The sequence below is a fragment of the Paraphaeosphaeria sporulosa genome (assembly GCF_001642045.1).
Source record: "Paraphaeosphaeria sporulosa strain AP3s5-JAC2a unplaced genomic scaffold CC84scaffold_6, whole genome shotgun sequence".
Taxonomy (NCBI): Eukaryota; Fungi; Ascomycota; class Dothideomycetes; order Pleosporales; family Didymosphaeriaceae; genus Paraphaeosphaeria; species Paraphaeosphaeria sporulosa.
In genome coordinates, this window is record NW_017253365.1 from 2,029,946 (window position 1) to 2,055,748 (window position 25,803).

General features: G+C 55.3%; 9 protein-coding genes across 9 annotated transcripts; 6 read left to right on the top strand and 3 right to left on the bottom strand.

The window, feature by feature from the left end:
- Nucleotides 1–1,039: 1,039 nt before the first annotated feature.
- CC84DRAFT_1122000 (SRF-TF-domain-containing protein) lies at nt 1,040–2,586 on the top strand. Its single transcript, XM_018175625.1, has 3 exons — nt 1,040–1,584; nt 1,717–1,851; nt 1,903–2,586. The coding sequence occupies exons 1-3, from the start codon at nt 1,333–1,335 to the stop codon at nt 2,185–2,187; spliced, it is 672 nt and encodes a 223-aa protein (XP_018035424.1). The 5' UTR covers nt 1,040–1,332; the 3' UTR covers nt 2,188–2,586.
- A 2,677-nt stretch (nt 2,587–5,263) lies between these two features.
- CC84DRAFT_1148185 (amino acid transporter) lies at nt 5,264–7,126 on the top strand (the record flags this gene model as incomplete). Its single annotated transcript, XM_018176623.1, has 3 exons — nt 5,264–5,760; nt 5,883–6,617; nt 6,665–7,126. 3 exons carry the CDS (start codon nt 5,264–5,266, stop codon nt 7,032–7,034), a joined length of 1,602 nt encoding a protein of 533 aa, XP_018035425.1. The 3' UTR covers nt 7,035–7,126.
- Nucleotides 7,127–7,277: 151 nt separating this feature from the next.
- CC84DRAFT_1165393 (S-adenosyl-L-methionine-dependent methyltransferase) lies at nt 7,278–9,493 on the top strand. The gene is made up of 3 exons (XM_018178704.1): nt 7,278–8,001; nt 8,152–8,730; nt 8,807–9,493. The coding sequence occupies exons 1-3, from the start codon at nt 7,750–7,752 to the stop codon at nt 9,326–9,328; spliced, it is 1,353 nt and encodes a 450-aa protein (XP_018035426.1). The 5' UTR covers nt 7,278–7,749; the 3' UTR covers nt 9,329–9,493.
- Nucleotides 9,494–11,657: 2,164 nt separating this feature from the next.
- Nucleotides 11,658–14,397, bottom strand: CC84DRAFT_1094734 (bifunctional acetylglutamate kinase/N-acetyl-gamma-glutamyl-phosphate reductase; the record flags this gene model as incomplete). Its single annotated transcript, XM_018174581.1, has 2 exons — nt 11,658–11,951; nt 12,007–14,397. The coding sequence occupies 2 exons, from the start codon at nt 14,395–14,397 to the stop codon at nt 11,658–11,660; spliced, it is 2,685 nt and encodes an 894-aa protein (XP_018035427.1).
- An 886-nt stretch (nt 14,398–15,283) lies between these two features.
- On the bottom strand, nt 15,284–15,960 carry CC84DRAFT_1218450 (snare protein-like protein Snc2; the record flags this gene model as incomplete). The annotated part of the gene is made up of 3 exons (XM_018182998.1): nt 15,284–15,303; nt 15,351–15,582; nt 15,850–15,960. 3 exons carry the CDS (start codon nt 15,958–15,960, stop codon nt 15,284–15,286), a joined length of 363 nt encoding a protein of 120 aa, XP_018035428.1.
- A 1,186-nt stretch (nt 15,961–17,146) lies between these two features.
- CC84DRAFT_1177175 (mannan endo-1,6-alpha-mannosidase) lies at nt 17,147–18,605 on the top strand (the record flags this gene model as incomplete). The annotated part of the gene is made up of 3 exons (XM_018180271.1): nt 17,147–17,240; nt 17,285–18,000; nt 18,048–18,605. 3 exons carry the CDS (start codon nt 17,147–17,149, stop codon nt 18,603–18,605), a joined length of 1,368 nt encoding a protein of 455 aa, XP_018035429.1.
- Nucleotides 18,606–19,521: 916 nt separating this feature from the next.
- On the top strand, nt 19,522–22,112 carry CC84DRAFT_1148200 (phosphoribosylamidotransferase). Its single transcript, XM_018176624.1, has 4 exons — nt 19,522–19,720; nt 19,902–19,974; nt 20,021–21,566; nt 21,620–22,112. The coding sequence occupies exons 2-4, from the start codon at nt 19,940–19,942 to the stop codon at nt 21,812–21,814; spliced, it is 1,776 nt and encodes a 591-aa protein (XP_018035430.1). The 5' UTR covers nt 19,522–19,720; nt 19,902–19,939; the 3' UTR covers nt 21,815–22,112.
- Nucleotides 22,113–22,555: 443 nt separating this feature from the next.
- CC84DRAFT_1093709 (cora-domain-containing protein) lies at nt 22,556–23,896 on the bottom strand (the record flags this gene model as incomplete). Its single annotated transcript, XM_018174531.1, has 3 exons — nt 22,556–23,048; nt 23,110–23,738; nt 23,789–23,896. The coding sequence occupies 3 exons, from the start codon at nt 23,894–23,896 to the stop codon at nt 22,556–22,558; spliced, it is 1,230 nt and encodes a 409-aa protein (XP_018035431.1).
- Nucleotides 23,897–24,318: 422 nt separating this feature from the next.
- Nucleotides 24,319–25,168, top strand: CC84DRAFT_826545 (uncharacterized protein). The gene has a single exon (XM_018187540.1). It carries the CDS (start codon nt 24,623–24,625, stop codon nt 24,995–24,997), a length of 375 nt encoding a protein of 124 aa, XP_018035432.1. The 5' UTR covers nt 24,319–24,622; the 3' UTR covers nt 24,998–25,168.
- Nucleotides 25,169–25,803: the final 635 nt, after the last annotated feature.

The following is a 25,803-nucleotide window of genomic DNA, read 5'->3' on the forward strand; positions in this document are numbered from 1 at the left end:
GACCTGAGCAGCACAGATGCAGCGTCTGTATCGACAAGAGACACTGCTGGCGGACGACACGCAGCGTCGGTGTTCGCGGGCGTGCTACGACGCGTCGCCGGCGTGGTGTTGATGCACGTTCGCAGTATTGCGGTGAAGGTTGGTGGCGCCTGCAGCGTCTGGACCGAGGCCAGCCGAAGACGGAAGGCGGTAAGGATGCAACTGCCCCGACGCCTTGGGGTGCACATGAGCGCCGCCTGGCCGCCGTCGAGGCTGCTTCGGCGCCGGCATACACAAGCTGAGGTCAGCAGCTAGCGGCCAGACTAGGAGACGCTAGATACAAGAGCAGCGCTGCCATAAGTGGGCCGCCGGCGTGCTGACTGGCTGCTGCAGTCGCGCTAGGCGGACCAAGAGGCACACCCTGGCCACCCGGCTGGGGAAAGCGCGCTGGGCGTGCCTGCTTAGAGAGGCACTGACAGTTGCCTGATTGAGCGCGCGACATGTCGAAGAGTGAACGGGGGTGAATTGCACGCTCAAGAGCGCAGCGGCGGCAGCGGGAAAAAGAAGAGCGCAGCGGCCCCTTGAGCGGCGCACTGAGAGCGACCACGTGCCCGCCAACCCGCCCGCGCGCAGCGACGCCCGCGCGATCAGCGACTCAGTCGGCAGGGTGAGGTCCCCAAGCGCAGCCAACCGTGTCCCGCCCCCAGTCGTCGGGAGCCGTCAAAATAATACGTGCTGCCGCCCGTTTCACTTTCCCCAATCTCTCCGTCGCTTTCCCTCTCTGAGACACTCCCACTGCCCAGTGCCCGCCCGCGAGCCTCTCCCAGCGCGCTGTGTCCATCGCTGCCATTCACGGCGGGCTCCTCTTTAAGCCCGTTCGGCCCAGCCTCCGCAACGGCGCCCCAGGCCTGCGCTCCCTCTCACCCCAACCAGGCCCAAACGGTAGCCACCCGATTGAACCGAGTCTTGCTCTGCACGCACAGGTACGTACCGCCCCAGCCTCTCCCTGCCGCCGCACTATCAGCTGCCCGCCAACCATGGGCCGCGCTGCCTCCGCCGGCCGCTGTGCGACCGAAGCGCCCCTCTGGCTGCCCTTTCCTTGCATTCCTGCCCGCCCGCCCACCACAAAGGGTTCAGTCAGCGCAGCCCCCGAACCACTGATCTTTTTCATTCCAAGCGCGCCTGCTTTTCCTCTTTCAACCGCCCCGATTCTTTTTGGCCTAACCCCTCCCACAGCGCCTGTAACGACCACTCCACGCCGGAAGGGCCAAACAGGAAATCCCCACAAAAGCACCTCGCCCGCAAAAGCAGTTAGGTCAAACACGCGCAACCAATACAATCCACCACAACACCATGGCCTCTGAGATCACCGACCACGACCAGAACGCGTCGCCCAGCGTCCACGACGACCTCACCAACAACGGCGCGCTCGTGCAGGGCGATGCAAACCGTGGCACCAAGCGCCCGCGCCCGGCTCAGGACGACGACGATGACGACGACGACAAGCCCGGTCGCGAGCGCCGCAAGATCGAGATCAAGTTCATCCAGGACAAGTCGAGGAGGCACATCACCTTCTCCAAGCGCAAGGCCGGAATCATGAAGAAGGTGCGTCGACGTTCGCGCTGCCTGCACGCCTGCTAGCAGCATCCCCGTCTTAACGCGCACCCTGTTTACCCGCGTCGCATGAGAAACAACCCTCGCGCAGCGCTCCTCGCTAACTCGATCTATTATGTGCAGGCCTACGAACTATCAGTCCTCACCGGCACCCAGGTGTTGCTGCTCGTCGTCTCTGAGACGGGTCTCGTGTACACATTCACAACGCCCAAGCTGCAGCCGCTTGTCACGAAACCCGAGGGCAAGAACCTCATCCAGGTGCGCAAGTCGCGTCCCGTCGCCTTCGCATTGTAAACTAACGCGTCGCAGGCCTGTTTGAACGCGCCAGAGCCCTCGACCGACAACTCAAACGGCGTCGACGACGGCCCAGTCGACTCTCCCGAAGACAGCCACGCCCAGGTCCCCGCTGGCCAGCCCCGTGGAATGGCGCCCAGCGGCGGCATGCCCGCGGCGTACATGACCCCCGAAGCCGCCCTGCACTACCAGCAATACCTCCAGCAACAGCAGCCGTCAACGCAGTACCCGGGAATGCCCCAAGGCGGTATGCCCCGCCACCCTGCACAGCACTACCCGCAGGACCAGAAGCTGAGCTGAATTTGATACATCCGCTTCTGTCTTCACTTGGAGCAGACAGCACCGGCGGCGCATCTCGGATATGGATACCCCTACTAATGGCGAAAATAATCAAAACTGCGGCTCGGCCGGTATTCTGGTCTAGCCCGCAATGGTCTGCATATGTAGGAACTGATGGAGGTATATGATGAGGGCAATGTTGGGCGCTTGGGCTGTAGCGTTAGGTTTATGGATGCTGTACGGCTTTACGTGGATATGGCGAGGAGTTTTCCTACTATCACCTACTGGACCTGTTCAGTAACTTGTCTGTCACCCGCTTTCCTACAACATCGATATCTCTGCAGCTTGTTTCACGATATCTTATGTACTTTCGAGTCCCCTCACAGCATCACCAATCGTACAAAACTCGTAATCATGCTCTTGATCGCTTCGCGGGTTTGGTTGTGTTGCACAAGTTTGCATGGCCGCGCAGCAATAGAGTGGCTTCGCCGCATTGCCGCAGGGTCATACTCCCGGTCGATCGCTTCTCTATTCGTGGTTGAGCATCGTCTAGGTTTCCCTGCGCTGCAGTGCGTGTACATGTGGGGCGAAATGTACACGTTCTGAATCCGGAGACCGCATCGCCGCATCGGGAAGACTATGCTGTGCTACACAACACGATGCTTACACACAGAAAGGCCAAGCTCAAAGTAGCTACTCTTGTCCCCGTTCAAGCGGCCTGCATACAGATTCCATCGCATCGCCGCGGGGCGCAGCATCTTGTGGTGGCAGTCAGGAACAGGCAGTCGCGCAGAGATCTCTCCCGCCCACGCCGCCAACACCGCTGATGCATGTACACGACATTGCGGTCTTGACCAGTGTCACACTCAGACGAGGCGTGATCGCAATTCCATACACGAGCTAACGCAAGCAGACTTGTTTTCGTGCCAAGTAGGAAGTATGCCGTCAGAATGATCTGTTGGGAAGGCGCGAAGTAGCGCATAAAAAGCAACTTGTGGTTCGTGACACGTTCCTGATACCACGTTGATCAGGCACCGAGGCAGCAGCTGGCAGAAGGAGCTGATGTAACATGGTACAGGACTCGATGAGGTTCGGATCTCGGCTGAATCTTACAGTGCACCGTTACTGTGTGCGGCGGGTGCAATGGAAACACCCAAGCTACGGCTTCGTTGGGCCTGTGTTGTGGTCAGAATGTTTCCTGCTTCTGATAGGAAAAAGTGAGGCTGGACACGTGATTTCTTCCTCTGCTTCGGGTGCAGTCTGGACAATCTCAGGCGATGTACTCAGTGGCCTATAAAGAGGAACATCGATCGGGTATGGCCTACCGGTGTCAAGAGCACCTGCACCAATACCCAGTATACTTCTATGCGTTTGCACATCACGATCACAGATCGCTCCAAGTGCATCAGATGGTGTGTGAGCTCGCGGCCAGTTCCATGACATTATCTGTTAGACAGGCTATCCATCTGCTACCTTCATCATTACCCATCAACTTCCGTTGCGCTCATGCTATGCAACTCATCCCGCGAGACCCGCTACGATGACGGAAGCGATTTCATTGCCGGTTGCACAACATCTGCAGGAGTTTTACAAGAAACGTTGCGAAGGTGATACGCCTTCCAGAAGAAGAGTGCGCGGGCCGCTCTCTTATATGCGCGGTTACCTGCCGACGCCACAGCTGATCTCAGACGCAATCTAGTGCATAGTGCGTTGTTGCTTTCTGAAAGTCGCAGCATCAGGTATCGAAGAAGCTCGGAGACCATCTCTTAGATAGCAATCGGATCAAGACGTCTCGCCTGGACTCAGATACCGCTTCCGGTAGGTTTCTAGCCGCGCGCCAGAAGATAGGCGTACGCGTTGGCAGCGGGAGAGAAGATTAGCTTACATCTCTAGCTCGTGTTCCTGCGGATCCGCAGCTGGACGACCCGCGCAGATACATCAGAAGATACACTTATCGAGAGATTTGCTGTGGCCCGAATGTGCAAGATGATCATTCGGGGCGACCAGCTGTTGTGCAACCCCAAAAAAATCACGAGCTAACGCAGTGTCTTTGCATGCGCGGGCGCGGTTCCGCTTCCAATGGCACCCTGCTCTCTGCGCCGGCACGCATGTAATGCTCACCTGGTGACGGCTGCAGATTGGGTCAGAACGTCGATGATAGGCGCTCGGGGGGCATTTGCAGCCGCTTCCGCGGCCTGCCCAGTATCTTGGAATACGAGTAATTATCGTATGCACGATTTGCCGGCTCGAGTGTCACCAACATGAAAGCACGCGGCGCGTCGTGCCCGGACGACAAAGGAAGCGGGCTTGAGACATACAGACGCTGTGCCGCCGTTGTCTGTCAATGTCACTTCCTGTCAGGACAAGTCGAGATACCTGGTCAATCATTGACAATCAAAGATAGCATTCCCAAGTGCTATCATGATGTACTATAGGGTAGGGTCCGCACTCCTTGCTCGAGCCTAAGCGTGCCAATCGCTCCGCCCTATTGGAACCAAAACAAATGGACGCCGTCTCTTTCTCCGCACGCCTCACCCACGCGCTTGACGAACGCCCATCCTAAGCGTTCGTCTCTGCGTCCGATTGCTTGATCCAGCTAGTGGACCGACGTGTCCGTGGTGTTTACTCGTCCGAGGACGACTGCCCGCATAGTCAGGATTGGGTCTCTACACGGGCTCGGTCCCGCGTCGGCACTCGTGGCAGTGGATGGCAAGCCTGGTTGGTGGTGAGGAGCACGTTGCGGTCGTGCTTCCCCGGCGTGAAGTCTGCGCTTGCGTTTGCACATCGTATGATTGGCGCCTTCCCATTCGTCGTCGTGCCTTATCTGCGCTCTTTCCCTGCCTTCACCATCCTAGACGATTACGTCCGATGGTGTAAATATCGCCATCTTCGCCCCTCCTCGCGCGGCATACCCTCTGGCTTTGTCTCTTTTCATTGTTCGTAGGCTGCGCTTGCTTGTGCTCACCCCTACAAGCTTCCCCAGCATAAGCGACGGGATCCTTCGCATATTTACCCAGGATACGACCCAACGCGGCAACGTCCGCACGAGCAGCTCCTCCGTCTCGAGTCTCGCCGTGGAAGTCGGGAGCACATCAAGATGGGCGATTCCGACCATGAGAAGGCACTCGCGCCACAACAGTCAGTTGACATGACCAAAGGAGATGCTTCGAGTATCGATGAAGATGCCCTCAAGCTGGCAGAGATGGGCTACACACAAGACATGAAGCGAAACTTTAGCGTGCTGTCGGTCCTTGCCGTTGGCTTCTCACTTACGAATACCTGGTTCGGAATCTCCGCGGCTCTCGTCACCGGAATCAACTCAGGAGGACCGCTTCTCGTCATCTATGGTGTCATCATCATTTTCGTGGTGTCGATATCCGTCGGCGTTACTCTGAGCGAGCTGGCTAGTGCCATGCCCAACGCGGGCGGGCAGTACTTTTGGGCAAACGAATTGGCGCCGAAGAGATATGCAAACCTCGCGAGCTACCTCACGGGATGGTTTGCTTGGGCGGGTGCAATGTTCACCAGCGCGAGCGTGGCTTTGGCCGCTGGTAGTGCGATAGTTGGGTCGTACCAGCTCACCCATCCAGATCTGTGAGTCGATGTGTTCCTGGTCCCCAGCTTAGGTATCATTCTTGGTATGACTGAGCGCGCCGTATCAAGACTGGACCACTACTGAGCACAGCATAAGAGTAACGCAGCTGACTGCCGCACAGTGTCATCGATAGGTGGATGGTGTTCGTTGCATACCAACTCGTCAACATTTTCTGTTTCTTCTTCAACTGCTACGGCAAGACACTCCCCAGAGTCGCCAAAGTGGCCCTTTATACCACCTTAGTATCTTGGTTCATCACCATGGTCACCGTCCCGGCAATCGCGCCGACCCACCAGCACGCAAAGTTCGTCTTTGCCACCTTCATTAACAATACTGGATGGCAAGAAGGCGGGATCGCGTTCATTGTCGGCATGGTAAACGTAAATTGGGGCTTTGCTTGTCTCGACTGCGCTACCCACCTTGCCGAGGAAGTCCACCGACCTGAAAAGATGGTGCCTATTGCCATCATGGGAACCGTCGGAATTGGTTTCGTCACTGGCTGGTTTTGGAGCGTGGCAATGTTCTTCTCCATTGTCGGCGATTTCCAGGAGATTGTTGCCACTTCGACCGGGGTGCCGATTCTTGAACTATTTTACCGAGCGATAGGAAACAAGGGCGGCGCAATATGTCTCGAGGCTATGATCATAGCCACAGCTTTCGGATGCCTGATCGCCTGCCATACATGGCAGAGCAGGCTGTGCTGGAGTTTTGCAAGGGACAGGGGCATTCCGGGCCACCGATGGCTCGGCAAAGTGCATCAGGGCTTAGACGTACCCGTTTATGCGCATTTCGTGTCCTGTGTTATTGTGGCCATCATCGGCTGTCTTTACCTTGCTTCTCTGACGGCTTTCAACTCGTAAGTTCTTCCAATTTTCGGGACGGCGGACACTCACACAAGCACAGGATGATTACTGCCTGCATCGTTCTTCTCTACATCTCGTACGCGATTCCTGTGGTCTGCTTACTTGCACGCGGTCGCTCAACAATCAAGCACGGCCCGTTCTGGCTCGGTCCCTTCGGAATGTTCTCCAACTTTGTACTTCTTGCCTGGACTCTCTTCACACTCATCATGTACTCCTTCCCTTACGTCCAGCCTGTGGAGGCAGGTACGATGAACTATGTCAGTGCAGTGTACGCCGTGGTAGTCATCATCATTGCAGTGGACTGGTTCGTTCGAGGTCGGAAGAGTTTCAGGGGTGCGGGCGAAAGAAAAAACGATGTCGACCACGTCGTGGAAGTCGTCAGTGGAAGGCGAGTGAGTTCGGCGAGCTAGTGTGCGACCTGCTAATGGTCTGAGAATGGCTACATATGGTATATAGTGAGCAGTTGGCTGATCCGATTTCGCTATCAGTAGTGTGTGTATGCATATATACATCAGTATAAAAGTACCCCTGATCAGGCCCCGTTCTACTGCTTAGCGACGGACAAATTAGTGGAGATCGATCCACGTGGCGTTGTTCTCCGTTCTCCCTACCCGTCATACAATGCTTTTCAAGGCGTCTAACATGGTGTTCCGCATCGAGCAACCCTAGGCTGGGTTCTTCCGTCTTGGTGTCTTAGAAACACGACCCAGCGTTTTAACCCCGCGGATGCCTCGGTCGCCTGTTCGGAGCCTATGACACCATCGCCTAAGAAGCATCCAGCAGGTCGCTGCCCGCTTCGCCCTTGGCAACATTGGCATTGCAAGGAAAATCTAATCTGATTGATTAGATCTATCTTATCACGGCTGTACTTCGCCTTTCGGGCCTCCTACAACGAATCATGATCGCCTGTGGAAGGCATACCCACTGTCTCGTCGTCCACGCCAAGAGGGACAAGATGCACAACGACGTGATGGCATACCAGCAAAGAGGCTTAGCTATACGACGCCGATGGCGGAAGCGCAAGGAGAAAACTTTGCGCATGCGAGTGACACGAGTATAAGGTGGCAATCTCTCCCTAGAAGCATACAACTATTAAGACGAGAAAACTCGGGTTTGTTCGCAGCAATGGCATCATCGAATCTCAGGCCCACGCTCAGCGAGCTCGGGGCAAAGGTTAAAGAGCTATCGGAGACGCTGGAGCGGCTGCTCAAGGAGAGCGAGGTCGAGGCGCCGACATTGGCGTCGGACAGCCCTGTCAATATCTCGAAGTTTACGCCTGAGATCTTTACGACGAAGCAGAAGCTGCAGGATGCGATGAATGATCTTTCCATTATCTCGCAGGGGCCGAGCGAGAGTGTGTTCAACTATGCGCACAATGTAAGTTGCTGGTATATTACTCTGGGCGGTGCTCAGTCGAGGCTATTCGCTATGGCGGTTGTGAGATAGGACACCGTGTTGTACACTTGAGCGCAACTTGATTCAAGAGTTTGGTAGTACCTCTACCTAGACAGACACTGACCTGCACAGGCTGTCCCCGACATGGCCGCCTTGAACATCCTAAACCGCTTCAACTTCTGGGAGGCCGTTCCCCTCGACGGCTCGGCTTCAGTCCAATCCATAGCTCAGCAAGTCAACCTCCCCGAAGAAGCAGTCCAGCGCGTAATAGAACACGCCACCACAATCCGCTACTTTGCCTATGCCGACCCGGCTCATCCCTCTACATCCCCCATCCAGCACACCTCCCGCTCCGCTGCTCTCGCCCGCCTTCCTGGCCTCCGCGCGCTGGTTAGCGGCTGCATCGAGAATGTCGGGCCGTCAATGCTGGTCATGCCGGAGGCGCTGGAGAAGTTTTCTCTTGGGAAGAAGGACCTACCGACTGATGTCAGCGAAACGGCATTCAAGCTGGCGCACAGTGGGGGCGAAGTGTTCGGTGACTACAAGAACAGCTGGGAGTTGCTGGAGAACGATGGCGTTGGGGAGAAGAAAGGGTGGAGACAGCGGACGTTCATCGAGTGGATGGCGTACCTAAAGGACATCTTCGGGACCGTCGATTTGTTGCTCGGTGCCACGGATTGGGAGAAGGAAGGGAGCGCGCATGTCGTGGATGTAAGTCTCTCTTCGCAAAGCCCTGTTTCTCTCTCTCTCTCTCTCTCTCTCTCTGATAGTACACTTACCCCCCTAGATCGGCGGCTCCGGCGGCCACGACGCCTTCGCCCTTGCATCCGCCCACCCCTCCCTCACCATCACCGTCCAGGACCTCCACGAATGCGGCCCCATCTTCACCTCCCAAGTCCCCGCGACCCTCGCTTCCCGCGTCACCTTCCGTGAGCACAACTTCTTCAACCCGCAGCCCGTGTCCGCCGACATCTACCTCCTCAAGATGATTCTGCACGACTGGCCCGACGCGCAGGCCATCAAGATCGTGCAGCAGCTGCGGCCTGCGCTGCGTCCGGGCGCGAAGATCTTGTTCATGGATTACATGGGCAAGCAGGGCGAGATTGATCCGGGGCTGCCGAGGAGCATTACGCAGTTTGGGACGAGCACAGATTTGAGGATGATGGCGTTGTTTAATGCGAGGGAGAGGAGCTTGGAGGCGTGGAAGGGGATTGTGGAGAGGGCGGACGAGAGGTTTGAGATTGTGCGGGTGGATGCGAATCCGTTGACGTACATGGTGGTTATGGAGGTGGTTTGGAGAGGGGAGTAATTGTGCTTGAGAAAAATAGCTATCTCATGATGTGTTAGGGTGCTTGCACTGTATGAATGAAGTCCTCCGCGTGTCTCAAGAGTATTCGTCTGAGATGAGTCGAGGGGATAGAGCGGGATGTCACTTGGACGTAGTGCACCATGAGATCGAGCTCTTTTGGAACATGTGGATACATATTTTCCGACTGAGGAGCATGACTACGTAGTCTGTTGACTTTCACTCTTCGAAGCTGGATCGAAGATATTCCAACTATGCCTGGAAGCAACGAGTACGTCAATATGCCCGAAAAGATTCAGGTTCGCAAAGGAGCAGTGTCCGAGTTCCTTCCCGCGTCACCCCGTGCATCTGATGACTCCCTTGTTATACCCCGAGATCTCAATCTGAGGAAGATCCTACAATTGCGAGACCTGGAACGTCGCCTGCCAGTTTGGCTGTGCAATGGATGTTTCATGCTCTCTTTTTCCAAAGCGGCGGAGCTGATTTCTCCGAAGCTCTCGAACTATGTCTTCACTAGTGTTTACCGTCCACAAGGGATGACTTCTGTTGTTCTGTTGTCATATCGAGGCTGTGGCTTAGGTGTGGGACTATTGGACTACCACTCACCATCCCAAGACCAGGCTGGACCGAGATGATCCGTACGATCATCCAATCGCGGAAGCAAATTTTTTCTAGCTGTCTCCATCTTCAGGCAAGAATGTATTCATATCGGGCAAATCCCAGCTGCAGTGACGACGCATGCATCGAACATCATGAATACGAGTGAAACGTACTCCACCGCCTCCAAGATTGATGCAGTATAGAAAAAGTTCCTTGAAGTCCGTTTCGTCAACCAAGACTCGGAAGATCCCACCGTAGCTGCAGGAATCCTCCGAACTCAAGCAGATGCATTCGAGAAGCAAGATTCCCAAAGACGCTTCACAGGAACGAAGCGCTACACGGATGTACTTCATTCGCGTTAGCATATCGGACAGAGAAAGGCGTCCTATATTCCCAAACGAGACACTTCCGAAATCTGTTCGAAAAGGGTGCATGATCTGGTTGCTGCACTCATGGAGAAGTGCACAAACTCCACCCTAGGTGCAGGTATGAAATAGTGGAGACTCTGCTCAGTAACTTTCGGAAGAACCATTGAAAATCTGGACATGTGCCTGCAATGATTAATTCAGCTGATTGACATGTATTAAGGATGCTCATATCGCTGTCACCGCCAGCCGCTATATCCATGCCCAGTTTGTCAAGAAGTTTGAGCTGTTGGGTTCGGACTCTATTATTTCGCCACGCCTCTGTATGTACAGTCTGCCATAGAGAAAGCAATTTCAAATCTGGCATGCCGGTGAAAGCCTTTCCGCGCAGGTCCCGACACTTGCCCTGGATTAGGAAGTCGCGGACTACGTCGTTGAAGAAATACTTAATGCCGGACTACGGATATTATACATGAGGGGGACTGCACCAAAGGGCTTGCTGTAGTCTGAAATATCATAGATTGTGTTGCCCCCAGAGCTCCGGTCCAACGCTCGCTACAAAACAGTGTCTCGGCATCGATGGTACTCGTATCGATATAGATACCCAATTCGCCTTTGAGCTAGGTCTGATAGTGTCGTGAAACCCTTTCCATCCAATTTGAGGTCCAGGCACCGGAAGTATTGCATGCTGGAAGGCCGGGAAAGCTTGTGATTGAGCTCTCTGCACGTCGCCCGAAGGCTGCCATGCGTACGCTGTTGTACATTTCGCTCGAAAAAGGGGTGAGTACATTCGATGTGCTCCACACTGTTCTGTAACAGCTCAGTGGGGAAACCCCGGTAGAGTAGCTTCCATGTTGATGGGTGTCTCGCGAGCTTGTCCATGCCAGCATGAACGACCTGCAAGACAGCACAATGCTTAACTTACCTACGGTGTAGGTCGCAAGCTGACGATGGTCTCAAGGTGTCGCGCAAGAAAGAGGGACAGAAGATGTTTTTGCAGTGCGAAAGCGCGCAAAGGCTCTTTTCCAGTCTGGGCGTGACGTTGGTCGGATCTAGGTGAAGGCGAGCACAAGTGAGCAGGAGCCATCCACCAGAACTCGACACTGCAAACGCACCTCTCACACAACTTAGTCTAGTCTCTAGATTGCAAAAGATTGATTCGCTCAGGAAAGCCTAACGCCGTGGAGCTAGACCATACAACAAAGCACAACCGACCCGCACACAGGCCGACCATGCTAACTGATATATACAAAGTAAACAAACAACCTATCTAGGTCGCAGCGCCAATGAGACCCCGTTCTCCATTCGCAAGACGAGCACGGTCTATATATCGTCGCCAGCACTACCAGCTTCACATCCCGTTGCAATTAGTACGGGATGCCCTCGTACTCGCCATACCCGAGCGCCAGGTTCATGTTCTGCAGGCACTGCGTCGCCGCGCCCTTGAGGAGGTTGTCGATGGTAGCGTTGACGACGACGCGCTTGCCGGAGCTGTGGACAGCGAAGCCGCCGATTTCGACGCCGTGTTTGCCGGAGATGTTGCGGACGAGAGGGGACTCGCCGACGACCTTGACGAGCTTCTCGCCGGCGTAGCGGTCCTGGTAGATGTTGCGGATGTCCCGGGAGGTCATGGTCCGGTTGAGAGGGATAGAGATGGTGTGCTAGACGGCGTGAGTATGGCGTTGGTGCGTGGTAAGTGCGTGGAGGAAGACTTACGTGAATACCCTGGAACCAAACGGCAACGTGCGGGATGAATGCGACCTCTTTGCCCAATTGGGCCGAAATCTCCTTCTCGTGAATGTGGTCCGTCAAGCTGTAAGGAATAAGGTTATTCTCTAGGTTCTTGACGTCGTTCTTGGGGCTGGGCTTAGTTCCTGCTCCTGAGTAGCCTGAAACACCGAAAACGGTAGGCTGACCGCCAATGAACTCGAGTAGAGGAGCAATACCAAGCTGGGCAGCGGTGGCGTAGCAGCCAGGGTTGGCTATCCGGTTAGAGTCGGAGATCTTGCGGCGGTCGACAAGCTCAGGAAGACCGTACGACCACGAAGAGTCGAAGCGGTAGTCGGCGCTCAAATCAATAATGACCGCATCCTCTTTTCCGGACTCATTGATAGCATCAACAAAGGGCTTGCACACTCCGTTGGGCAGCGCCATGACCCAGCAATCGATCTCGCCCTTCTCAGCCATCTTCTTAACGTCCTCGGGAGAAAGGTTCTCGTAAGTGATATTGCGCTTGGTGTAGCCTTCGAGCTTCTTGCCGGCAAGTTCACGAGAAGAAACGTGTCGAAGGTCCATGTTGGGGTGTCGGTTGAGGAGGTCAATGAGAGCTTGTCCGGTGTATCCACGAGCGCCGATCAAAGCAACCTTGGCCGGGTAATCCCGACTCTTGAACTTGATTCCATATGGCGGGTTCGGGTTGGTGTTCTCAATGAATTGTGGTGCGCTTGTGGAGAACGTGCGGGACGAAGAACGTCCCTGCTGTGACCGCAAAGTCGGCCGAGACGACTGACCCATGACGCGAGCACCTTGAGTCATCGTGGAGTATGCCCGGGCTTGCTGTCCATGCTTCAGGCTTGCAGCGTAATCGGCGGCCCTGCGCAACTGTGCTTCTAAGTGTTGGTCGCCAAACATGGCTCTGCCATGCTCAGAGAACTCGCTCAGGAGTGACACCACTTCGGATGCATCTGCGGAGCCCCAAAAGCAGAAGATCTCCTTTTCCCGTCGAAGGGTTCCGTCGGCCTTCTCCTTGAACCATCCGAGATTTTCATCCTGTGTCTCCACGGTCCAGTACATCTTCGGGTACTTCTTCTTCATGCGCTCGAAAATGTTGTCGGCAACGTTGGTCAAGAATGCATCTTTGGTGGTCGTGAAAGTAGAGAGTCGGGCAAACTCAGAGTCGTTGGAAGGAGGGTACACGATGGCAACAGCTCCCATGGAATCGTCAAAGAAAGCCTCGAAAGGTCTGGTCTTAAGGTTGTTCAAGTATCGGTCGATGACGTCCCCAGAGTCGAGGCTCTCGCGATCTCTCAAGAGGGCTTCCCTAAGCGTTGCAATGTCTTCGAAATCCTCGAACTTGCTGACGGTCTGGATGCTCTCACCCTTCCGGATGAGCGTGCCACCTCCGGTGTGAGTGAACAACTCCTTCTCAAGGTATTGCGGGTGGATAATAGCGACGCTGGAGGTTTTGGGCAGATCGTCCAAGAGCTTCTTGACCTCGACGATCTTTAGCTTGGTGCCAAACTTCACCCATGGCTCCTTCATGAGCGAGTCGTACTCTTCGTCCAGGTTGATGGTTGAGATAAGCTTGCCGGTTTCGCCGTTGAACAGGCCACCCTTTTCCGACAAGTACACGATCTTCAAAGGCTCCAGTGACCTTGCCAAAGCTCCAGCTACCACGTCGGCGTTGACATTCAAGATCTGGCCGTCGACAGTCTCGGCCATGGAGCACAGAATGGGTAGCTCTTTGGCTTTCAAGGCGTCCACAATTGGCCGAGAGTTGACGTTGGTGATATCTCCAACGTACTTCCACTTCTCCTTGTCCAAATAGTCGGCCTCGAGCACACCTGCAGTGATGGGCCGCGCCGGAATACCCCAATCCTGCCTAAGCTTCAACACCAGGTCCATGTTGGCCTCCAGGAAGAGCTTGCGCGCAATGCCGAGCGTCTTCTTATCTGTGACTCTTATGCCATCAATGAACTCGGGCTCGACGCCAGCGTCCAGAAGAAGCTTATTCATCTGGGGACCCGCGCCATGGACGATAATGGGGTACAGCCCCATGGCGTACAGGTGCTGCAGCGCCAGACATAGCGTGTCGATGTGGTCGGTCAGGATGGCTCCTCCCACCTTGACCACAGCGAACTGCTGCGACGACACGGAGCGGAACTGAGCAAGGTACTGGTCAATCTCCCTGCGCGAGCTGACGCTACCGAGCAGGCTCAGGAAGGCAGAGCGCATGGACGTGGCATCGCGACTGTCGACGGAGGACGTGTACGGGCGCGCGGTGGTGACGAGGGCGGTCTGCAGGGTGCGTGAAGCTCCACACGCTGCCGTGACTCGGCGGGACGAGCGTGCTGCCAAACGAGCACCAGAACGCCCGACGGCCTGCATGGTGGCTGATGTTCTCGCTGGCTCGGCCTCTACGGCTCTCTCTGGACGCGGCGGGGGAGTGGAGAGGGAATTGGCGAGGAAACGTGAAAGAGTCAAGACCAGATCAGATAAAGCTGCGCCTGTTGCAAAAAATCGGACCAGGCCGATATTCGGCACTAACACTCCCCGCAACAGGCACGACCCGTATGGCCAGGGCACGCGGTGATTGGACCTGGGGCGCAGCTGGATTTTCATGACTGCAAAAAGCGCATGCTACATCATCGTGCGTGGCCGTTATGGACTGGCGCGCTGTGTAGCCGTCCCGCCAGTCTCCAGAGTTGCACATGCGCTGCTCGATCTGCCGCTCTTCTACGCAGGCCGTTACCCTCACCGCTACGCTGTAACATATTCGCCCGTCTTCGAACAAACATCAACGTAGACGCGCGGAGTGCTACTCGTCGTTCGCAAACAGCTTTCACAGTCGAGCACCTCGTATTCATAATATCGATGGGCCGTGAGTCCCGCATCTCGCGCGGTTAGTCGCACGATGATCGCATATCGAGATAGCATTCGCAGACCGAGGCATTGCCAATCACCCAGAACAAGCCATTACTGAAGCTCCATTGATATCATCTACGACGTGCTAAGAGCTCCCCTTCAGGTATCGCAAAACAGGGGCGTCCCGAACAAGGATAACAGTTGTATCCCACTGCAGGTCGATCGTTCGAATGCAGAGAAAGACAAGAAAAGAAGCCGTCCCGTCGCTCCCAATTCGCCGTGAACCTAAACTTACAGACCCAGTGTCATAGACCACCAGTGCAAGCCATATCGTGTCGGCATTGCGCCCTGGCGTCATACTTCTCTCCTCTCCTCATATTACTAGCTATTTGGGGTATGTGTGGGTACTTTAATGTTTCGTTGCAATGACTATTTTGGTCAGCGGTGCATCGTCAGTTGCGAGGTCTTGGACGCACCAGACGGGACAATGATGACGATGAGCAGAATGATGATGCCCACAATGAGGCACATGCGCATCTTCATGTCCTTCCACCACATCTGCTTGCGCACGCGGTTGGCGCCCCTTCGGAAGCCCTGAGCTGAGGTGGCCAGGTTGTCGGTCTTGTCCTGGAGCGAATCTAGGCGAGCGCCTCGTTCTGAGACTTTGTTGATATTGTCGCGCATGATTCCGACGGTGCTGTCGATTTCCTATCACCAGTGATGTCAGCGACCTTGTTCATTGCGTGCACAAGCGAAAGGGTAGCCGTGGGCTCCCGTGAAGGACATGCGATAAAGCAGCGACTGGAGGCGGGTCATGCCCCAAGTGCGTGACCGTTGCGATGGCTGCAGCAGTTGAACGCGGCCTATGCCAGCTGTCCGGGCCTCGCTCGAGCGCGCGGTCGCCAGACCACTGCAGCACCCGCCGGAACAAAGCTATCGCGGTGCGCATCGAGCGACGACAGAAAAGCGACGTACCGCTTGAAGGGCCGCGGTGCGGTGGTTCCCGCTCTGGCCCTGGGCGCCGCCCTGGGGAGCATTGCCGCCGGCGGGAATATACGGGTCGTAGGGCTGCTCGCGGTCGGCCATGGCGATGATGAGAGGCGATGTGTTTTAAGAGTAGGATGCGACAGGCGTGGTGGTCAAAAGCGCGGTGGAGATAGCGGGTGTGATGGGCGTGTGGTGGTGTGGAGGTTGGAGGATCGAAGTGGAAGAGTTGGGAGCCCGGCGAGTGTTTCCAGTTGGTCACAGCGCCGTTACGGTTTGAGCGCAGGCTGAGGCTGGTCGTGCAACTTTCACAATTCGAACACGACGAAATTCACGGGTGACGGGTTTGCAACGTGCTGCCACTGGAACAGGCAAGAGTGCGTAAATGCCGGGTGCATACCGCCGGAGCAAGTGGTCGCTCTTATTGCGGCTGCTGCCTCTGATGATGATGAATGCACTGCTCTGCGCCACTCCGAGACCCGTCCAGCAAGCCTGCTGAGCGTCACGTGCCTTGCCCGGCCTTCTACAGCGCACGCCCAGGCAGGCAAAAAGCCAAAGGCTGGGTCAGCGGTCTATTGGGATGCTGTGGCAACAAAGCGGAGCCCTGGCGATTACGTACCCCAGCGCTGCTATTCATGGCGCCGAGTCTGTGAAGCGGGCTGAGACGCGGACCGCCGCAGCAGCACCGACTTCGCTGGCAGAAGGGCACGAAGGTGAAGCGCGATCGAGCCTGCTCCAGCGAGCGTGTAGACTGCCTGACGGTGCCTCAGCAGATGCTTGGGCGTGCCGCGAGACCTGTTCCCAGCGGTGGGCGTGTTGTTCGGACCAAGGTGAAGGTCAATCCTCCTTGGCGCCGTGAACCCTGGCAGGCTGCGACAAGTCCGAAGAGCCCGCTAACTTGCCGCTCCCCTGAATCTCTGGGGCGTAGGCTAGCGACCAGCTGCGAAGACAACCACCAGACCATTACCTGCTGCCGCGCGCCCACTCCACCACGCTCTTTCACCCCGCCGCTTCACGTCCTACGACCTGCCCTCCCCTAATACCCGCCTTTGCGCACCTCTGCAAGTCCGCCTTTGTCGCTGCCCTGTCGCTCGTTTCACCTTGCCGCCAAACGACACTCGCACCCCAACACTGCCACTCTCGCTACCTTGACTCGACGTACGACGTTCCGACGGCATATCCAAAGCAGACTTCCTGCTTCCCCCGCGCTGAGCTTCTTCCCCGTCTGAAGCTTGCATTTGCATGCTCCCAATTGCCGCCTAGGACGCTGGCCGGATAACCGTACATAATGAAGTTCGCTTCTTCGGCGCTCGGCGCCCTGAGCGCTTCGGCTCTGTTGTTCTCTGGTGCAGGCGCCATGGACTTGAATCTAGACGATCCAGGTACGTTTTCCACTGCTCTCCACGGACACTTCTGACCCGGCCAGCCTCCATCAAAAAGGCTGCGGGCATTGCTGCGGCAGGCATGCGCAAGTTGTACACGGGCGATCGACCTGGTGATGTCGCGGGTAACTTGCCAGACCCATACTACTGGTGGGAGGCTGGTGCGATGTTCGGTGCTCTGATTGATTACTGGTACTACACGGGCGATGATCAATACAACAACATCACCGTACAAGCCATGCAGCACCAGATCGGACAGTACAACGCCTTTATGCCGACCAACCAGAGTAAATCACTAGGAAATGACGACCAGGCCTTCTGGGGTATGGCTGCCATGTCGGCGGCAGAGAACAAATTACCCGATCTACCCACCACGGGTGACTTGGCGGGACCCTCATGGCTAGCACTGGCACAAGCTGTCTTCAACACCCAGGCTGGTCGATGGAACGACAAGACTTGTGGCGGCGGACTAAACTGGCAAATCTACCAGTTCAACAATGGATACACTTACCGAAACACCATCTCAAACGGATGCTACTTCAACATTGCTGCCCGCCTTTTCAAATACACCGGCAACGACACCTATAGCAAGGAGGCAATCAAGACCTGGAACTGGGAATCTCGCATCGGTCTATTCGATAAGGATCTTCACTTCTACGATGGTAGCGATGAGACCAAGAACTGCACTGATATCAACCAAATTCAGTGGACCTACAACTTGGGTGTGCATCTGTCTGGCGCTGCTGCCATGTGGAATGCCGTAAGTAAGCTTTAGGATAATGTTGAATCCCCACTGACAGTAACCAGACACAAGATGACATCTGGAAGACCAGGATCACCCAAATGATTAAGACAATGGGTGATACGTTCTTCAAGAACGACGTTATGTATGAAGTCGCGTGCGAGCTCAACGGCAAGTGCAACACCGACCAAAGATCGTTCAAGGCCTACCTCGCTCGCTGGATGGGATACACCATGCTCGTCGCTCCCTGGACGAAGGACTTGATGTGGACAAAGATTCGGACTTCCGCAGCCGCAGCCGCAAAGCAGTGTAACGCCGCCGGAACCAACCAATGCGGCCTTCGCTGGTGGCAAGACGGTGTGAATGACGGTTCCACTGGTGTCGGAGAGCAGATGGCCGCCATGGAGATCATTCAGAATCTTTTGATCACGAACGTCTCTGGACCGGTCACCGAGACGAAGGGCGGCACCTCAAAGAGCGACCCCTCTGCAGGAGGCGAAGCCGAGAATGACCCCATCGTATTCTCTGAGATCACCACTGGTGACAAGGCTGGAGCTGGCTTCCTGACTACCATTGTCCTTATTGGTATCCTCGCGGGTGCATGGTGGATGGTTTCGAACTGATAAGATAGCGAGCATAGTTATGGGGTTGGGAGTCGTACCGGTTATATCTTTTCTTGTCATTTACGTATTGGGTTGTTCTGGGCGGATAGTGCCCTTTCTGCAAAACTGCGCATGAATGGACATACTGCTTTCCTTTTTCTGTGATAGCCCCGCCGTCAGTTCATACATGTGTGTCACGACTACGAATGTCAGCTCATCTTTCCAGTACAGTATATCTCAAGTACCATAGTAACCAGACCAACTATATTACCTCTGCTACTTGCAGCAATATCTTCTCGGTTGTGCCGCGCTTGTCTCTTACATTAATCTCTCGCGTGAACATGTCAGAGATACAGTATCACGTCTGTATCCACATGCTGATATCAGCTCAGCTCATCCCAGAGTTGACTGTTAAGACTCCACAAAAGATCAAAAAGCTTATGCCCGGTCGTCACGTTTCCATAAGAGAACAACCTCGTGCTCCAAGACAGGTCCAGCACCCAGGAGAAGATTAAAGCAAACTAACATCAAGAGTACGGTATGACACTCCAGATTTTCAGCAGCCTACTCAACGCAGACTTCTTTCTTTTTCAGGATGCACTGCGCATCCAAGTTCGTGAGCTCTTGACATGTAGAGAGCAGCATGTGAACGACCAGGTGAGGTATGCAGTGCACTCGGGATAGCGTAGTGCCTCCGAGGGCATTGCAAGGCTGGCGCGGAAGCATGGCTGCGGCAACGGCTGGAAAATTTCTTACGTCACAGGTCAGCCTGCATACAAAATCCTGACGCGAAGCAAATCATGAGAGGCCCAGGTGCTAGTATTATGCGGGGAGGGATATCGCTGCACGTGGAGGGCAGGGCGGTGGACAACGCCAAGGCCGCGAACCCGGAGCAGTCGGGCAGAAAATCTTCAACCTAAAAACGTGGAAAAAGCTACCAAAGTCCACAACCATGTGCGGCCACTCCTGGGAAGACAGCCCCAACCCGTTTACGAGTCCAATCGTCTTCTACGCTACTGGCCCAGAATATGGACCTTGCACCCTACTGATTGCCTGCTCCGGCCACCCTTTCTTCTTACACCCCACCTTCACTGAGGATTGAACCATCCGCGGGGCAGCCCAGAACTAAGTCATACGTGCGTATTCACTCAGTTACAACTTTCAACACTATCCCTCATTATGATGATCTCGTCATTTTTTTTAGATGTTAGACTTGCGACCCTAGGGTTTGAGCGAAAAAAGACTTCCTGACAAAGCCTCCCCACTATCTGACCGCCGCCACTTTTACACCGATAACGGCTAACGCGTTGTCTGCAGACTCACAGACATACAACAATTACCCCCCTTGATTCACCATGTGTGGTATCATTGCCGTGATCCACGCGGATCCGTAAGAGCCCACCAAGTACTCAATCGAGCCCTGCTAAGACGCGAAGGAAATCTATACACGCTGCCAGCGAGGTACATGAGGCGTTATACCTCCTTCAACACCGCGGACAGGATGCGGCAGGCATCGTGAGCGGTGACTCGCGTGGACGCTTCCACCAGTGCAAGGGAAATGGCATGGCCTCTAGGGTTTTCCAGGATGGCGCACGAGTTGCTGACCTTCCTGGCTTCATGGGTCTCGGGCACCTTCGCTACCCAACTGCTGGAAGCAGCGCCAACTCTGAGGCTCAGCCTTTCTATGTCAACAGTCCGTACGGTATTGCCATGAGCCATAACGGTAACCTGATCAACGCGCCGGCACTGCGCGAGCATTTGGACAAGGAGGCACACAGGCATATCAACACCGAGAGTGACAGCGAACTGATGCTGAACATCTTCGCAAATGAGCTCAACGAGACTGGGAAGGCGCGCATCAACGCCAACGATTGCTTTGCAGCCCTGGAACGGATGTACAAGCGCTGCGTTGGCGGGTGGGCATGCGTGGCCATGCTTGCAGGATTTGGCTTGATCGGCTTCCGCGACCCGTACGGCATCCGTCCTCTGGTCCTAGGGTCTAAGCCCTCCGAATGCGGCACTGGAAAAGACTACATGATGGCCTCCGAAAGCGTGGCTCTAGTCCAGTGTGGCTACAAAGACTTCAAGGATATCCTTCCTGGTCAGGCCGTCTTCATCGAGAAGGGCGAAGAGCCTGTCTTCAGCCAAGTGCACCCTCTGCTGAAGTACACACCAGATATCTTCGAGTATGTCTACTTTGCGCGCCCTGACAGTGTCATCGACGGCATCGATGTTGATGAGAGTCGTCGCAACATGGGATTTACCCTGGCCGAAGCTATCAAAACCCAACTTGGCCCCGAGAAACTGGCCGAAATTGACGTCGTGATGCCCATTCCGGAGACCAGCATCACTTCTGCCATATGCGTTGCTGAAGCGCTCGACAAGCCATACGTGCAGGGTTTCGTAAAGAACCGGTACATATTCCGCACATTTATCATGCCGTCTCAGAAACTACGGCAAAAGGGTGTCCGAGCGAAGCTCAACCCTATGCCAAAGAAGTTTAAGGACAAGAACGTGCTCTTAGTTGACGATTCAATCGTGCGAGGAACCACGTCGCGGGAGATTGTACTCATGACGAGAGAAGCCGGCGCAAAGAAGGTCTACTTTGCCTCGTGCGCGCCTCCCATCACCAACGCACATATCTACGGCATCGATCTTGCGTCGTCCTCAGAGCTCATTGCCCACCACCGAGACTCCACCGCTATCGCGAAGCACATTGGCGCAGATGATGTCGTTTATCAAAACCTTGAGGACCTCGTACGTGCATGTGCGTCCTTGTCACCTCGTAACCCGGCAGAGCAGGAGTTCGAGGTTGGCGTCTTTTGCGGCAAGTATGTCACCCCAGTAGATGACGGCTATTTTGAGCATCTCGAAAAAGTGCGTGGCGAAAGCAAAAAGAAGAAGGTCGTGGAGAAGGCTCGCGAGGCAGTGATGCATGGCGTAGCAGATCAGACACAGATTCGTATGGCTGCGAAAGGAGTGGTAAGTCTCAATCATGTCAATAACTGTGAGAAGCTCTGCTGATTGCAGTATAGGAGGTTGACCAGCACGGCAACGTCATTCCCGCCGAAAGTGGAAGTCCGGAATGGGGCCCGTTGAACGGCACCAGCCTCACCAACGGCACTGTAAAAGCCGGCAGCTTGAACTCGAGCCGTAGACCCAGCTTGGAAGAGCTTCGTGGTGGCTCTGGTCAAGACATCAGTCTGCACAACCTGAATGATCATCCTTAGGTAGAGCTCCGCGCAGGACGTGATACGAACTATACGATGTTATGACGGAAGCAATACACAGGATCCATTCGCGTGTGGTCTGACTCACATTCAGTGGAGGCATTTTGGTTGGTTTCGAAATGGCGTATGCGGTGGCTTGCTCAAGGGGAAAGGCCACATTCCCTTGGCATAACCTGATAAATGGCTCTACGTGGAGCTTTACCTCTCTGGATATCGGGGAGAGATCATAGGTGGGTTTGGTGGTTTCCATAGACTCTATGACGGTGAATCAAAATTCTGCTAGACTCGTGCTCTGCTCAACTAAAAGCCACTACGTTACTTGATGATGTGAAATGATCACAGTGGCTAATAAGAAAGACTGGCTCATAGCTATGAGAATCCAGGACAGACTATCAAGTTATTATATAGTTGTAGTATGGAGCGAGATATTACAGGACCAGGCGTGCCCCTTGTGCATCATGCTGGCAGGCTGTGAGCCTACTATGTACATTGCTGTTCTACACATTCGTACCCGGTATATGCATGCCCAGCGAGACCACTCTCGCCGCTGCTCAACATATACTCCCAGAACGCCGCCGCTATGCTATGCGAAGCCCAATCCGCCCAGTCTATGCACGCCTCTATAGCCGCCAGAAAGAATAGAAACAGAGGGGGGATATCTGAGTAGAGAGCCAAACGCATCTAACCAGACCAAGCACAAAGCAACCAGAAACAAAAACACATGGCGCTCACAGTCAACCCTCAAAAGCGCAGCTTCCCCACGCCAGGAGCCCCCGACCTTGCTGCCTCCTCAGCATGTACCTCCGCCTTCGCGATCCGCCTCGCAAGCAATCGCTCCCTCTGAATCAAATCCCCCAGACTCTCGCCCGCCCTCAACCTGGGCACACCCATGCTCTCCCCCGGCCCACACGAATCCCTGCTCTTCCCGCCCCACGCGCCGACGCCCCAGTTCCCCTTGGTCGCGACGTGCTTGTCGCCGCCGTGGCCCCACATGCTGAGGCGCTGGACGCGCTGCAGCTTGCGGATGCCGTAGACGGCGACGATGCAGCCGAAGACAGTGCACCAGGCGGAAACGCCCCAGAAGCCGAGGTCAGACTCTTCGATGAAGTTCTTGAGGTTCATGCCGTAGAGGGCGGCGACGAAGGTGCCGGCTGTGAGGGCGAGGGTGAGGATGGAGAAGCGCAGGTCGAGCAGCATGAGGGAGTTGCGGTTGGCGTCGAGGATGGCTTTGACGCTGGGGGTGGGTTAGCGCATGAGCTGGGGACATGATGGGGTGGAGTGGTGGGGCGACGTACATTTCCTCGGTGTTGCGGATGCTGGACACGAGGTTCTCGGCTGCTTGGACGATTTCGTCGGCGACTTTGTGATAGGATTCTAGCAGCATCTCGACTTCGGTGTGGTCGTCTTCTTCGCGTAGTGTGCCGGCCGCCTTTTCGGACAGATACATCGCAGACAGATCGTCGTCTGCGTCCAGGAGCTCGCTTAATGCGTCTCTCACCAATCTCGCCTTTTGTTCAAAGGAACCCAGCTTCTTGGAGTATACGAGAAGATACCGCAACTTGTCTCTGTCGATGTCCTCTTCGAGCTCCATGAGCACCCGCATCACGGGCTCGCTGACACCTTCGAATTCTTTCTCCAGGCTGAGCGTGACGCTGATGAGGACGGCTTCTAGGGCGCGGAATTCGTAAGCCAGGTTCCCGGTCACGGCTGATTCTTTTTGGCGCAGCTTCGAGTCAAGATCATACATGAAGACGGACTGGGACTTTGAGTCTGTGGTGCCGTATGCATCGAAGACCAGCACGCGATTGTGTTTTATAAGGGCGCGGATATGGAGGAGATTGATCAGGATAGCGGTCGGTCGGATGAGGATGTTGGGTAGGAGAGACGAGTCGATCTTGCGGAGATCGCGAGGGAGCAGACCGTACTGGAGTTGGGTCAGCGCTATGTTTAGTCTTCCACAGACGCGCGATTTACCTTCGCGATCAGCTCGCTCTTCTTGAACTCCCCGCTGACCATTGTGACGTTGCCTTGGTCGTCGAGCTCGGTACATCGCATCTTCAGCTCGTTTGCGGCCCGTGTCATTCGTCCCAAGCTCTCGAAGCCAATTGGAATAGGAGCGTCTCCCATGACCTCGCTCAGGGGAGGTGGCGGAGGTAGCGAGCGCGATTCTCGCGGCTTTCTTCGTCCAAAGAGTTCCCATGCTTTGTTGAGGCTTGTGGTGGAGAAAGGTCGTCGGTTGAACGAGGAGGCATGTGAGTATGTTGGCACATTGCGACTGAAGCGCTGCGGCGCGAACAAAGCTGATATTTCCGAATGTATCGCGCCCGCGTCGAGAGGAGCTTCTCGCAGCGGCGCAAGTGCCCTACAAGAGGCCACACCCCCGCTCCTAGCATATCCACCTCGTGCGCCAGTACCTCCTCTTCCCCCAATGCTACTCGCTGCGAATCCGCATCTCGGTGCTCTCCAGGCCACGCAGGGCGCGCTCGTCGGTTCGAGGGCGTGTCTCAGGAAACTCAGCACCGACGGCGAAGGGGCTGCGATCTTACGAAGCGGCATCAGCTTCATAACTCTCCATTCGCAGAATCGAATATTCGGCGGCGATCCATACGGTTGGTTTGAACCTCTGCCCAGAGCCGTGACGTCTGACGTGCTTGGAAAATCAAAAAATGCGCTAGTGCGTCAGCGTCACGTGGGAGGGCGTTTCAATGTGCATCATTGTCGCCATGCCATCAAGATTGATGTCGACGATATCTTCACAGGGGCAAAAGGAGTGTCTATACAGGAAGAAGTAGGCTACTATTCGATGGCATGCCTCCCACATTCAACGCCCTCATTCGAACCCACCACATAACCTCCCGCAAGAAGGTCGCAAAACTCCGTGCCGCGGCATCGAATCACAATGTCTACGCTCTTCTCTGCTACGGCGGCTGTCCCGGCATCATGTACTGTCAAGGCACAGAATCTGGCGTAAGAGACTGGGTATCGACCGTGCAAAGGCTTCGCTACAAGGACTTCCAACTCGTCAAGAAGCCGAGTGAGAAATTACAAGAAGGCCCAGAGGGACCCGTGACCTATGGGAAAGCAGAGGAAGTGGAAAGTGTCAAGGACTTCGGAGCGAAGATACAAGAGCTGGGCATCTGGACCTGGTGGAGGAAGGGAATGGGGTACGTTAGTGAGGATTGAACCTCTTCCGCCGTGAGATGCAATGAGGCAGCAAGGCGACCGACATTGCGCATCTTCACCGAATGTCGACTTGCTGTGTACAATTCCGAGAAGTCATTCTTCGTGTTCGACTCGGTTGGCTCCAGAGATGCAGAGAAGTTCGGAGTTTCGACTGTACGGCCTCCAGCCCGTTCCGTCAAACAGCGAAGTGCCGCACAGTGCACACTTTGCGCAATCTCGTAAGCTTTTCGAACGGCTTGATCCGACCGTCTATTAGGTTCGGAATTTTAGCCGGCTGCACCCGTCTCTGGTCGGTGTCCTCGTGCGGAGCGCTCACAGCCCCCACGATCAGGCTGGCCGTGGCTATGCACGAATGCGAAACCTCGCGACTCGCGCATGACCACGCCGTTTGCGGACAACGTTGCACAGCCCAGCCTGTCTTGACGCACGGCGCTTATGGATGCCATGACAATGCGGATGCGCGGCGCGACAAGGAAGGAGACGTTGATAATATTGCCCCGAAGGCAGGATGAAGGAAGCGAGGATGGATCGAAGGGCTGTGTCAGGCCACGATAGCGTGATCCAAGCAAGATTCTTCAAGACGCGCCGCGCGCTAGCCACGATGTCCATGTCGAAGGAACATGATAGCCTGGTGCGGCGTGGGTGAGAGGAATGATCCTGGCGCAACTTGAGAGCGTGGCCCAGCGTAAGCATTCCATGATGTAGGGGTCTCAGCCTGCGAGAGAAGTTGCGTTTCTAATCGACGATACGTTTCTTGAAGTCCATGTTTCGTTCGATCTGTAAACGCCTTCGTTGAAAGAAGGATT